The sequence below is a fragment of the Furipterus horrens genome, unplaced genomic scaffold, assembly GCF_987537825.1.
Source record: "Furipterus horrens unplaced genomic scaffold, mFurHor1.1.pri manual_scaffold_7, whole genome shotgun sequence".
Classification (NCBI taxonomy): domain Eukaryota; kingdom Metazoa; phylum Chordata; class Mammalia; order Chiroptera; family Furipteridae; genus Furipterus; species Furipterus horrens.
The window spans coordinates 50,670,005-50,682,154 of record NW_028327177.1 but is presented as its reverse complement, the minus strand read 5'-3'; the positions used below and the strand labels follow the sequence as shown (position 1 = coordinate 50,682,154).

The 12,150-nt window shown below is 36.0% G+C and overlaps 1 protein-coding gene across 3 annotated transcripts in view; it reads right to left on the bottom strand.

Annotated features, from left to right (window-relative positions):
- Positions 1-12,150, bottom strand: part of ATP6V1H (ATPase H+ transporting V1 subunit H) — a 165,526-nt gene that overhangs the window by 121,722 nt on the left and 31,654 nt on the right. For all 3 annotated transcript variants that reach the window (XM_090283699.1, XM_090283701.1, XM_090283700.1), the window contains one exon: positions 5,468-5,565. In XM_090283699.1, coding sequence (XP_090139825.1) covers positions 5,468-5,565 — 98 coding nt within the window. The remainder of the gene's footprint in view (positions 1-5,467; positions 5,566-12,150) is intronic.

The window sequence follows — 12,150 nt, the reverse complement described above, 5'->3', positions numbered from 1 at the left end:
ATGAACCTTAGTTACTAAGAATATATCATTACTGGTTCAACAATTGAAACAAATATAGCATACTAATGCAAGATAATAATAGGGGAAACTATGGAAGGGTAGGTATATATGGGAACTCTCTTCACTTTCAATTTTTCTGTCAACCTAAAACTGCTCTGAAAAATAAAAGTCTTAATATAAATAAATTTTAAATCTAGTTTTACAATCTATAATTACTAACTTAGTGTAAGGTTTATATTTGCACCATTTTCCCTTTTAAAGATTTGTATTCAGTTATAAATTTGATTGAATTGCCCTTAATTTTCTCATGCTTGATTTCTCCCTTGAGTGTCTTCTATTCTGGTTGTTAAGTAAGGCTTGAATTTTTTAAATATTGATGGCAGTATTTCAACAGCTATAAAATCATGTAATTTTATTCTATTAATACCCTAATACCTGGTTTCCTTTTCTCTCCGATTCTTCCAGTTACTAAGGTAAGCTTTTTACACTTTGTGATGCTATGGCTCAGACTTGAAGCCACATTTCTGCTTTACTAGCTGGTTCTGCCAATAGGAGGTGCTAGAGACTGACCGCAAGCTCGGAGGAAGAAGAGACTGTCTCCTATTGCCTTCCTGTTCCTGTATGAACCAGTAGTTCTTCACCCTGGTATCAACTGCTCTTTCCTGTGGCAGCAGCTGAATTCATTTTGCAACAGCTCTTGGCAGAACAAGCCTCACTGCACACCCTCAGAGACACCAGCACCAACCATGTGGGTCCCCGACCTCTGAAGCCCTTACTTTGTGCTCAGGGGCCTAAGCCCAGAATCAGTAGTACTCTCCCCTCTATGGACTAAATTGCAGCTTCATGAAGCCCCTCCTTGAGATACGTAAATTTAGTAATCGCAACCTTTTATCTTTGTTCCCCAGTTTTAGGGGTATCTGTACTAGCTACCTTCCTGATACTAGAGTGTACCTTTATTTATTTGTTTTCAGAAACCTATAATAAGTGTCTACCTAGCTAATTGTTCTTCATACTAAATTACCTCTATTAAAATAAAAAATTTTAAATGAACAGAAGAGTTAAGGAGAGGTCAAGACCAATACACTGTTGCTGAAACCAAGACAGAAAGGTTTCAAAAATAGGAGTTGTGAACAACAATGAATGCACGAAGTTTAAGAAATTTTAAAATATATGTGATTTCACTGAAAAGTCTTCTGTAGCCAAATATCAACCAGAAGAAATACCCAATGAGCAAAATAAAACTCCTCTTTACCAGAATAAGGAAATGATTCCCTTAGGGGCAAGAGCCCTGACCCTGAATACAGTGGGGAATGAAGGGCATACTAAAGAGATGCAAAGGACACAAAGGCCTAAGAGAAACCTAAACACAGTAACTTAACAAATACGTGTTGAGCATCTATGGGGCAGGTACAATGCAAGACATGGGGTCATAATGGTGGGCAAAACAGACACTGTGCATGCTCTAAAAATTTAGTCAATGCAATGGAAAAAAGGATTAAGGATTACCAGAGGAAGTGGCCCTTGAGGTGAGGTATGATGAATGAGCATTAATTGCCATTTAGGTCTCTGTTACTTGTCTCAAATTGTTTAGTGTTACTGTTAAAGTTACTGAAAAAATTACATGCTATTGTATAATCCTAAATGCTAGCTTTGTTAGGTATGTAATACTATTTTCAAACTAGCTTGTAAATTTCTTAGAGGAAAGGACCATTTGTTTATTTGTATTCCCCATCATAAATTGTATGTTATGCAGAGAGCTCAAAAAATACAATTGTCAAAGCCAAGATTAAAAAGACTAAGGTCCATGAGGCCAAAGTAACTATTCAGTGTTCTGTTTTTTTTAAGTAAGGTTTTTTAAAATATCAAGGCAATGCAGAAAGTAGAAAGAAAAAGAAGCTAGTTTATTGGCTGATGTGTACACTTTCAGCTAGCTGCTGCTCTTCAAACCCACGAGAACCTTGCACTTCATCATGCAACATCACTCAATAAGGTAATGTTTTGATGTTTAAAAACAATCTTACTTTTCACTCACACTTATTTATATTTTCAAAATCCTTCAAATGTTGGGGTATAACACTTGTGGAGGCAATTTGAATTTGTAGAGGAAATTATCCCAGCAAAAGTCCCCTTTTAGCTCCATTATTTAAAAAAAAGAAATTAGTGCCAATCTTTACATTGCTAATGAAGTCAACAACACACAAGACAATGCAAAATATATTTTTGTTCTTACATGGGTATATAAATAATCAGAAGTAGTACTGTGTAATTCACATAATAGGTTTTTAACCAAAAAGGAAAGAAAGAAAACTATATGGGTAACAATGTAGTGGGGTTTTAAAGCCATCAGTTCTCTTCTACTCTCGTCAAACAGATTAACGTATCATACCTTTATTAATGCATATTCTCAATCTACAAATCTCTTTGATTACTGCTAATCTTGTTAGTTGTGATTAGCATATCAAAATGTATAGCATGATCATGAAATATTCTAGACTGTATTAATCCCTATTCTTCTTGCTCAGCTGGATTATTAATATCACTTACTGTCCTCTAAAATACTAAGTGCCAATAAAAACAACAGCAGCATTTAGTTAGCCTCAGTATACCACTGGGGTCTACTGAACTAAATTTCAGTTATTTGAGAGGGTTTTTTGGAGCAATTATAATTATTTATAGAAATTGATGTTTTGTGACTTTCTCTCTTACCAGTCTTCCAAAGAACAAAAATAATCTACTTTTTGTTTAATAGAAGAAAACTCAATTTATTTTGCAATTATCACACAGGTCTTTTAAAACTAAGACATGATATGGGATCTTAGTGTTTTATGTGATCGATAACTTAAAGATTTATACTATTTCATCATCCTCGACATTGTTTGATCAATAGTCATTATTCCCAAATATGCTAAAATAATTAAAGGCTTAAATTATAAGAAAATTGGACAATAACAGAATTGCCTAGGAAAATAACATAATTATGAAATAAATAATTATCCTTTCTTATTGTATTGCCCAAAATATTGCATCCTTTTTTTTTTTAGAAGATAGTCTACCTTTATTAACATCAGCATCCTGTGACTGCTATCCTTAGAGCAGTCTGATGACAAAGCAGGCCCTTGGCTGGCTTCTGGGAACTTGACTGGTAAACAGTTCTCTACACTGATGCAAAACTTTTCCTAAATGATAAGGGTGGCTCACAGTACCTAAAATGTTTCACGAACAATACGTTTATGCTGAACACCTGCTTTCCTCCTGGAGTCAGAACTTTGCAGTATGCTAAGCAGAGGATGCCTACCTGACAAGCTACTAATAAAAACTGGAAGCATGAAGTCCCTAGTAGGTTTCTTAGGCAGAAACCTCACACAAATGTTCTTGCATTTTCATTGCTTGAGGAAAAGTATGTTTGTGACCCTTTCATGGAGGGGAGAGAACATGAGGAAGTTTCACATGGATTCTTCCAGACTCAGCCTGTGTCTCTGTCCCTATAATCCAGTTGTGTATCCATCATTGTCTCTGTAATAAATCTCAGCTGTAAGAACAACTAAATGCTGAGTCCCCTGACTCTCTCTGTTGAGTTTCCTGACACTGTGAACACAGCTGAGAATTCAGAACCTTTTATTTTCTGCCTATGATGACAATTACTTGAGGAAGGCATTTATTAGATGAGTCAGAAGTTGAAAGCTAAGAGACAGACAGCAATCCATTCTTTAACAATGATGATGAAATTGGTCACATCTGTGAGTCTTCAGATGACTATACATTCTGTAAACTTATTTTCTCAAACTCAAGAATCAATGAATGATCAATATATTTCAGAGGACAAAAAGGAAATATGGTATTCTTTTGCAATAAGAACCTGGACCATTCCATTCTGCATGTGAGGGTTTTCTCTCATCTTTTATGATGTTTATGCACCAAAAATCACTTACTACGAAAAGGTGTGCTATACAAAAATCTTTATTAGAAATTTCTAGATGTTGTTTTTCACTATCTCTTTATTCTTAATTCTATTAATTATTCATATAAAACTAAATATATATTTTACAAAGGAACTAGATGGCAAATGGTGATGACTATTTTTCCTTACATACTTATGGTTAAATAAGTAAAGAGATTTAAATTTTGCATCTTAATATCAGATTACTAATTTATCAAGTTGATGGTTATTGAGTAGCTCATGACAATTCAAATGCAACTCATAAGAACAGCTATCTGCAGAAGTAACCCTCCCTAAGAAACTGCATGCAAATACTGGCTGAGAAGATCTAGTGTATTTGGTCCCCTTGGCAGGTATATCCCTACATTGGAGATAGGATGCATCAGCCTTCTAGAACCTGGTGACACAGCACAAGGATCATTCAGTCAACTTTTCTGGCTCTGAAACCTTGCTCACCAAGGAAACATCTATTGATAAACCAGCTTCCTACATAGATTTTCCAACAGAAAAACAATGTCTTTACTAAAAGAGTAGTTAGTTTAAGAGCAGTGAGTTCTCTCACTATGAATAAATAAATTGGCCTTGCGGTAGTAATAAATGATCTCATATGTTTGTTTGGGGGGTTGGGGAGGTTCTTAGTGTGAATATGTTTGTTAAACCTCAGAAAGTAGCTCCTCAAAATTTCTGGACCTGCAAATAAGTACCCCAACAAAGAATGGACTAATTATATAGCATTACAAAGAATGGTTTATATTCACTCTTTTCTGCATAAGACCTTTTCTTATTTTTTCCTTTTTATTCAATTTACTGGGGTGACACTGGTTAACAAAATTATATACATTTCAGATGTGCAATTCTACATCATATCATCTGTACACTGAACCGTGTGTTCACCACCTCAAGTCAAGTCTCCTTTCATCACCATTTATCCCCTCGTACCTCTCTCCTCCACCTCCTCCCAGCCGTCCTCACACCCACCCCGGCAACCACCACACTGTTGTCCGAGTCCATGAGTTTTTCCTTTTTATAGTTCTCCTTTTTTGCTCAATCCCTCCATCCAGCTGCCCTACCCCAGCCACTGTCAATTCTCCTCTCTGAGTCTGTCACTATTTTGCTTGTTAAATCATTTTGTTCATTAGGTTCCACATGAGTGAAATAATACGGTATTTGACTGGCCTATTACACTTAGCAAAATGCTCTCCATTCTTAATTATTTTTGCCTGCCTTTACCACAAGATAGTTTATGACTGCTTTATTATTGAGTGTCTGGAATTTGTTCTATCAAAATCAGGTTTTTTATGAGTCCTTAACCTCTTATAATAGCACAGACCAAGAGAGGGAAAGGGGAAATATTCCATCTGATAGTTATTAGTTACTGACTTCTATGACGGTTAACATAATCCTCTGTTAAACAGACATAAAAAAGTTAAAATACTTCTTTCAGATGATTAATACTATTAATTTATTTGCAAATGTCAAGGATGGATGTTTTTAAATGCTATGCTACATTAAAAGTAAAAGAGCACTCACCAGTTTACCCCATCTGCTTCTACCCAGGCAAAGCGGTACTCATTGACCCGAAGCATCAGCTGCAGACACCCAGCAACACACTGTACATACTGAGAGCTCTACACAAGAAGAAGTACAAAGTTTTAAGATTGGAGAGCATTTAAAGTCATGACACCACACATATACAAAAAGTCTGGATTTTTTTTTTTTTTTTTACTAGAGTTTCTCATCATCAGAACATTCAAAAGTCCTTAATATTTTTTCAAAAGTCAATCCTCATTTTTGCTTTGTTCTCTACCTCTTAGAAATAAAGGTGATTTTCTCTGCCAAATTAAATGTACACAGTTCAAGGCTGCTTAACACACAGGGAAATGAAGGAACAAAGTAATTATACCTTTGATATGGTTTGATAATTACTTTGCAGTACTTCATTTCCCCTGAATAGAGACAGTATATGGACAACACTACTGTTCATAACTACAGAAATAACAAAAAACAATAAAATTAAAGAAATAAGAGTCACATGCTTTGAGACAGGCCTATATTTGAATGATCATGGTCAAGTTACTGAACCTTTCCAATATAAAATATCTTCATCCTTAAAGAGAATGACATCCCCAAGCATCTGGAAATTGAATAAATGAGAACCTTAAAAAAAATAAATAAATAAACTAAGCAGAATATAAAAAGTCTGAACACTTGAAAAAGACTTCATACTCTTTAAAAAGCACTGTCTTAGAGAAATTGTGGTTAAATCTGAAGCTAGAAATGAACAAAAATAATATCCCCAGGAACTTGCAGGCTCCTCCATTTTAGTAAACCTAGTAATGACACTTGACCTGGGCTCTTCTCTAAATATTTATTTTGAGCCTTGCATCTATAAGAAATGGAGAGACAAAGACGTAATTTCAGACTCTAGCCTTAAAGAATTTAAAAAAAAAAAAAAGAGGAATGGACCTCAGTTAAGATAGCAGCATATATAAACACAGTTTGCCACCTCACATAACCATACCAAATTACAACTAAAATACAGAACAACCATCACTCAGAACCATCAGAAATAGAGCTGAATGAAAGTCTGACAACTACAGAATTAAAAAAACTATGGAGTCACGGAATGGTCTGCTCTCACATACACATGTGGTAGATAAAAATTTGGGAGGGATATCTCAGGAGTGAGGAGTCCCAGCACCACACTAGGCCCCTCCAGTCCAGGGTTCCAGTGCCAGGAAGATAAGTCCCCATAACTTCTGGCTGCAGAAACCAATGAGAATTGAGTCAGTGGAAGAAACTTCTGGAGTCCCAACAGTACCTCTTAAAGAACCTACAAACGAACTTATTCAGACTCACTGCCTCTGACCTCTAGCACCAGGGTAGTAGCTTGAAAGGCATACAGGAAGGAAATGAAGTGTCTGAAATCAAGATGGGAGCTGGGGGACAGCTTTCTTTCAGACAGAAAGGTGGGCAGAGGCCCTTGTCCCTTTGCTGAGCCCTCCCCCAACACAGCCTCAGAGCCAGCTGGAGGGTACCATATCTGAGACTCCATCAACTGGCTAATACTGTTTGTCCCACCCAAGAGATCCCCTGAGACTCCATCCCTCCCAACTTATGGGGCCACTCAAAATGGTAACCGTGACTTTTCCATATAAATGGCTGGTCTTGGCTCATGCTTCACAACTTCCTAAATCCTACCAAACAAGCAATAGCTGACCTCAGCAAGCCTAAAGCCCCTGTACATCTTGCTAAGTGATCCAGGCCCAGCAATAGCAATAAACAGCCTAGATTCACAGCTTGGGTTCTCCTGGGAATCTCCAAGCCCAGCAAAAGTAGCAGCCATCTCAGGTTGCTTTATAGCTCCTTGAGGGTGGCCCTGGGAAGAACATAGGTAGGGGCTCTTGGCCTGCACCACTTGGGAAACCCCAGAGCCTGCGCTCCCAGTGGGCAGCTACAGACCACATCAGAGCACCACCACCCTGCCCCTACACAGATGATTCTTCATGGAGGGCAGAGTTGGTGGTCAGTGGTCACAACAAGGCCTTGCAGCCTGGGTAAATCGATCCCATTAACCTGCCAACAGCAATCAAGGCTCAACTTCAAGAGGAAAGTGTACTCACTCCACACAAAGAGCAGTCCTCAAGTACCCAGCTTGGGTGATAGGGGAGGTTCTACCACTGTACTCTACAGGACATCTACTACATTGGGCCACACTATCAAGACAGGAAGTCATAGCAGCTCTACCTAACACATAGAAACAAACACAAGGAGGCTGCCAAAACAAGGAGACAAAAAAAACACAGCGAATGAAAGAAAAGATCAAAACTCCAGAAAAAGAACTAAACAAAATGGATAAGCAATCTATCATATGCAAAGTTCAGAACAATGATTATAAGGATGCTCGAGGAAATTAGTGAGGACCTCAACAGCATAAAAAAAATGCAGTCAGAAACAAAGGATACACTAATTGAAATAAAGAACAATTTACAGGGAAACAAGAGTAGAGTGGATGAAGCCAAGAATCAAATCAATGGTGTGTAACATAAGAAACAAAAAACAACCAACTAGAACAATCAGATGAAAAAATAATCCAAAAAAACAAGAATTAATTAAGTATCCTCTGGAACATCTTCTAGCATTTCAACACTCACATCATAGGGATGCCAGAAGGAGAAGACAAAGAGTGAGACATTGGAAATCTATTTGAAATTAATAATGAAAGAAAACTTCCCTAATTTGGTGAAGGAAATAGACATACAAGTGCAAGCAGCACAGAGAGTCCCAAACAAGATGGATGCAAAGAGACCCACTCCAAGACACATCATAATTAAAATGTCTAAAGTTCAAGAAAAAGAATCTTAAAAGCAGCAAGAGAAAAGAAGAGTTACTAACAGGGGAGTTCCCATAAACTATCAGCTGATTTCTCAAAACAAACTTTGGAGGCTCGAAGGCACTGGCAAGAAATATTTAGTCATGAAAAGCAGGGACCTACAGCCAAGATTGCTCTACCCAGCAAAGATATTATTTAGAACTGAAGGGCAGATAGCTTCCTACACAAGAAAAAACTAAAGGACTTCATCATCACCAAACCATTATTATGTGAAATGCTAAAGGGACTTATTTAAGAAAAGAAAATCAAAACTATGAAAAACAAAATGACAATAAAACATATCAACAATTGAATATAAACAACAAACTAAGCAAACAAGAACAAAGACAGAATCATGGATAAAGACAGTGTTTGTTGCCAGATAAGAGAAGGGTGTGGGGGAATGGGTAAAGAGGTGAGGGAATTAATAAGTACAAATAGGTAGTTACACAATAGCCATGGGGATGTATAGTAATAGGAAATGGAGTAGCCAAATAATTTTTATGCACGACCCATGGGCATGAACTATGGTGTGGGGATTGCCTGAAGGAGTGGGGGTTTCTGGGTGTAGGGGGACAAAGCGGAAAAATTGGGACAACTGTATTAGCATAATCAATAAAATATAATTCAAAAAATTTAAAAATAAAATGAAAAAACATATCACAAAAATCCCTGACCAGCAGCTCAGTTGATTAGAGCATCAACCCTGATACACTTAGATTGTGGGTTCAATCCATGGTCAGAGGACATAAAAAGAGCAAATGAATGCATAAGTAAGTGGAACAACAAATTGATGTTTCTCTGTCTCTCTCCCTTCCCTTTTCTATCTAAAATCAATCAATAAATAAAACAACATATCACAACAAATTGAATGGACATATAACAGAAAATTCAGATGTCTTCTATTAAAGACATTTGTAAAAATAATTAACAATAGTATCCTCTCACTAGGTTTTTACTTTGGTAAAGTTATTTTTCTTAAAAACATGTTATCATAACGGATTTATTTTTATTGAACTAATAAACTGCTTAAATTTAAATAAAGAGGATGGAAAGAAAGGAGAAACTTGTGGATATTCTATAAATTCACAAAACTAATATACACAAAGCTGTGTTTTAAACAAAGTCTGTTAAAACCTAACACTTCTCCAAAAAATAAAATCCAGGTTCTTAAATACAAAAACACAGTTACCAAGAAAAGGTTATTTTAGATTGTTCCTAGGAAGTAGTAAACATAGTTGCCCAAAAGCACAATATATCCAGTAACATATTTGCCTGAAAACTCAAAATATTGGCAGAAATTAATAACCAAAATAATAGTGAATTTTCAGCTATAAAACAATCTTCCATAATTGGAAAAAAATGTGTATTTTTCCAATTAAGTCAGTAGGTAGTAATCTTTGGTGAAAGAGGAATTCCATCTTTCTTATTGAGAGACAGACTAGGTGAGGCTTCTAGATATCATCAACAAAAAGACAATCTAGGGTATTTTCTCCTCTTCCATTTATCAACAATTTTCTCTCAACACAAAAATTTCTTGGTTCACAGCAAGTCTTTCTTTTTTGTGTCCATTTACCATACTATTTTGAAATACATGACACATTTCAAATGTGGACTCTTCGTTGTTATTTATAGCTTCAGGATTCACATTATAAATGACTACATAAAAGTTGTTGGTTCTAAAACTGTACTCTCTCCTACTATACACTATGAGACAATCCAAATACCATTCTAGAAATTACTTGCACAATATACAGTGAAGGCAACACTGGTAAATGATTGAATTATTGCCTTGAATTAAACAAAGTAAATTATATCTGCTCTTTGTCTTTCACTTACATTGTCCTATTAATCTCATATAAATTAGTCAATTTTTTAAGTTTTATTTTTATTGTTTATGCTGGTAGTGTTCCCACTCTTTCTCCCCGTCCCCATCTCCACCCAGCTATATCCTCTCCCCACCCCCAGCCAATCCCCATATTGCTGTCCATGTCTATGGCTGTGCAAAAATGTTCTTGGGTTAATCCCTTCATGATTATTTTTTAAGAAAATAATCAGCTTTCAATCAATCCAACAAGTCACCATTTCTAACACTACACAAAGGTAATTGGATAGTGCTGCAGAAAATTGTACAATCAGGCAAAGCCAATAAGCAGTTCTAGTCAGTTCCGCCATTCCCCAGAGTCACTGTCACATATTCACCACTATCCTCCTGTCTTACTCTCTGCCCTCACTCTCAGCAGTATGAGAAAACATAGGGATCATTTAGTAAGATTCCCACATAATGATCCATCACTCCATCACTTCTCCTGTATCTTCAATCTCTGTTTGCTAGGTTTCCTTTCCTCAGCCTCTAAATATACTCAATTATTCTCCATCTTTAAACTATCCCTAAACCTTGGACCAATCTCTGCTTCTTTCTTCCTCCCAATACATGAAGGTTACTTGAAAGACCACCAAATTTTTAACCTCTCATATCTTATCATCCAACTTAACATGGCAAGTGCTAGGATAACCAGTGACCTTTTTTTTTTTTTAAATTTCTTTTTATCATTTTTTTATTTTCAGTTACAGTTGGCATATATTATGTTATTTTCAGGTGTACAGTTCAGTGATTAGACATTATTACAAATTGGTTGTCACAGAACAGTAATGGGGATGCAAAGTACAGCATAGGGAATACAGTCAATAATATTCTCATAATTATGTTGGTACAAGATTTATCAGGATGACCACTTAGTAAATTCTGTGACCTTAAATTGCCAGTTCCAACAGTTACTTTCACCTAAGAACCAGACCTCTACCTCCAACTCCTTACTGGAAAGCTATTTCCCCATTCTCCCTTCCATCTGAAATGACTTGCTACTGTTAAGTCTTAAATCAAATGTTAACACATCCACCATGGAAAAAAAGGCAGTAGTATAAAAATGTTTAAGAACAAAGGTTCTAAACCAGCCTCAATCACCAGTTACAAGCTATGTAACCTTTAATGAGCTTCCTACCTATAAAATGGAGATAACAGAGACAAATCCCCTGGGGTGTGGAGATAATTTCATTAGTTAATACATACATGAGTTTTCAATGGCACTTACCTGTCATTCAACAATTGTTAGCTGCTGCATCTATTATTGTATTCTGATTTTCTCCAGATGGAATTAATCCTTTTCATGGTACCACACATGAATCTCTATTCTTGCCATGTGTGTGCATGTGTGTGTGCACGTGTGTGTGCACACGTGTGTGTGCATCAGTCATCCCCACTGGGCCAGAAAGCAAAAGAGAAGTCTTTTTTAATTTTAGCATGTAAGCACTGTCCCTGGTAAATAACAGCACTTTAAAAATACTTCTTTGCTAAATGAATAATTAAATATTCATTGCACTTGATCTTATTTTTTCTACTTTGCCATTTGGCTTTAGAAGGGAAAAAAGTTGAACCTAAAATTTTAAAATCCAGCGTAGGGCAAAAGTAGGTTTACAGTTGTGAGTACATAAAACAAGAATTTATTCTTATATTATTATTTATTAGTTATTGTATTATTTTCCATATAACTGTAAACCTACTTTTGCTCCACCCTGTATATTTTCTCCAAGTGAATTAACTTTTGTTTTCTCCCTAGTAAAATATTGTTTTTCTTTCAAAAAGACAAAATGTAGAAACCACCAAAGTCCATATTATCACTTCCCTTAAACTGGTTTCCATAATTATATATAAATGTACTACTATATTCCACATTGTTCCCTACTAACACTAACTTAATTTTTTCTTGCTTTATTATTTTTCTTTTTGCTGAAATTTCCTATTCTATTCACAGACATTATAAAATTTGAAAAGTACTCTTTG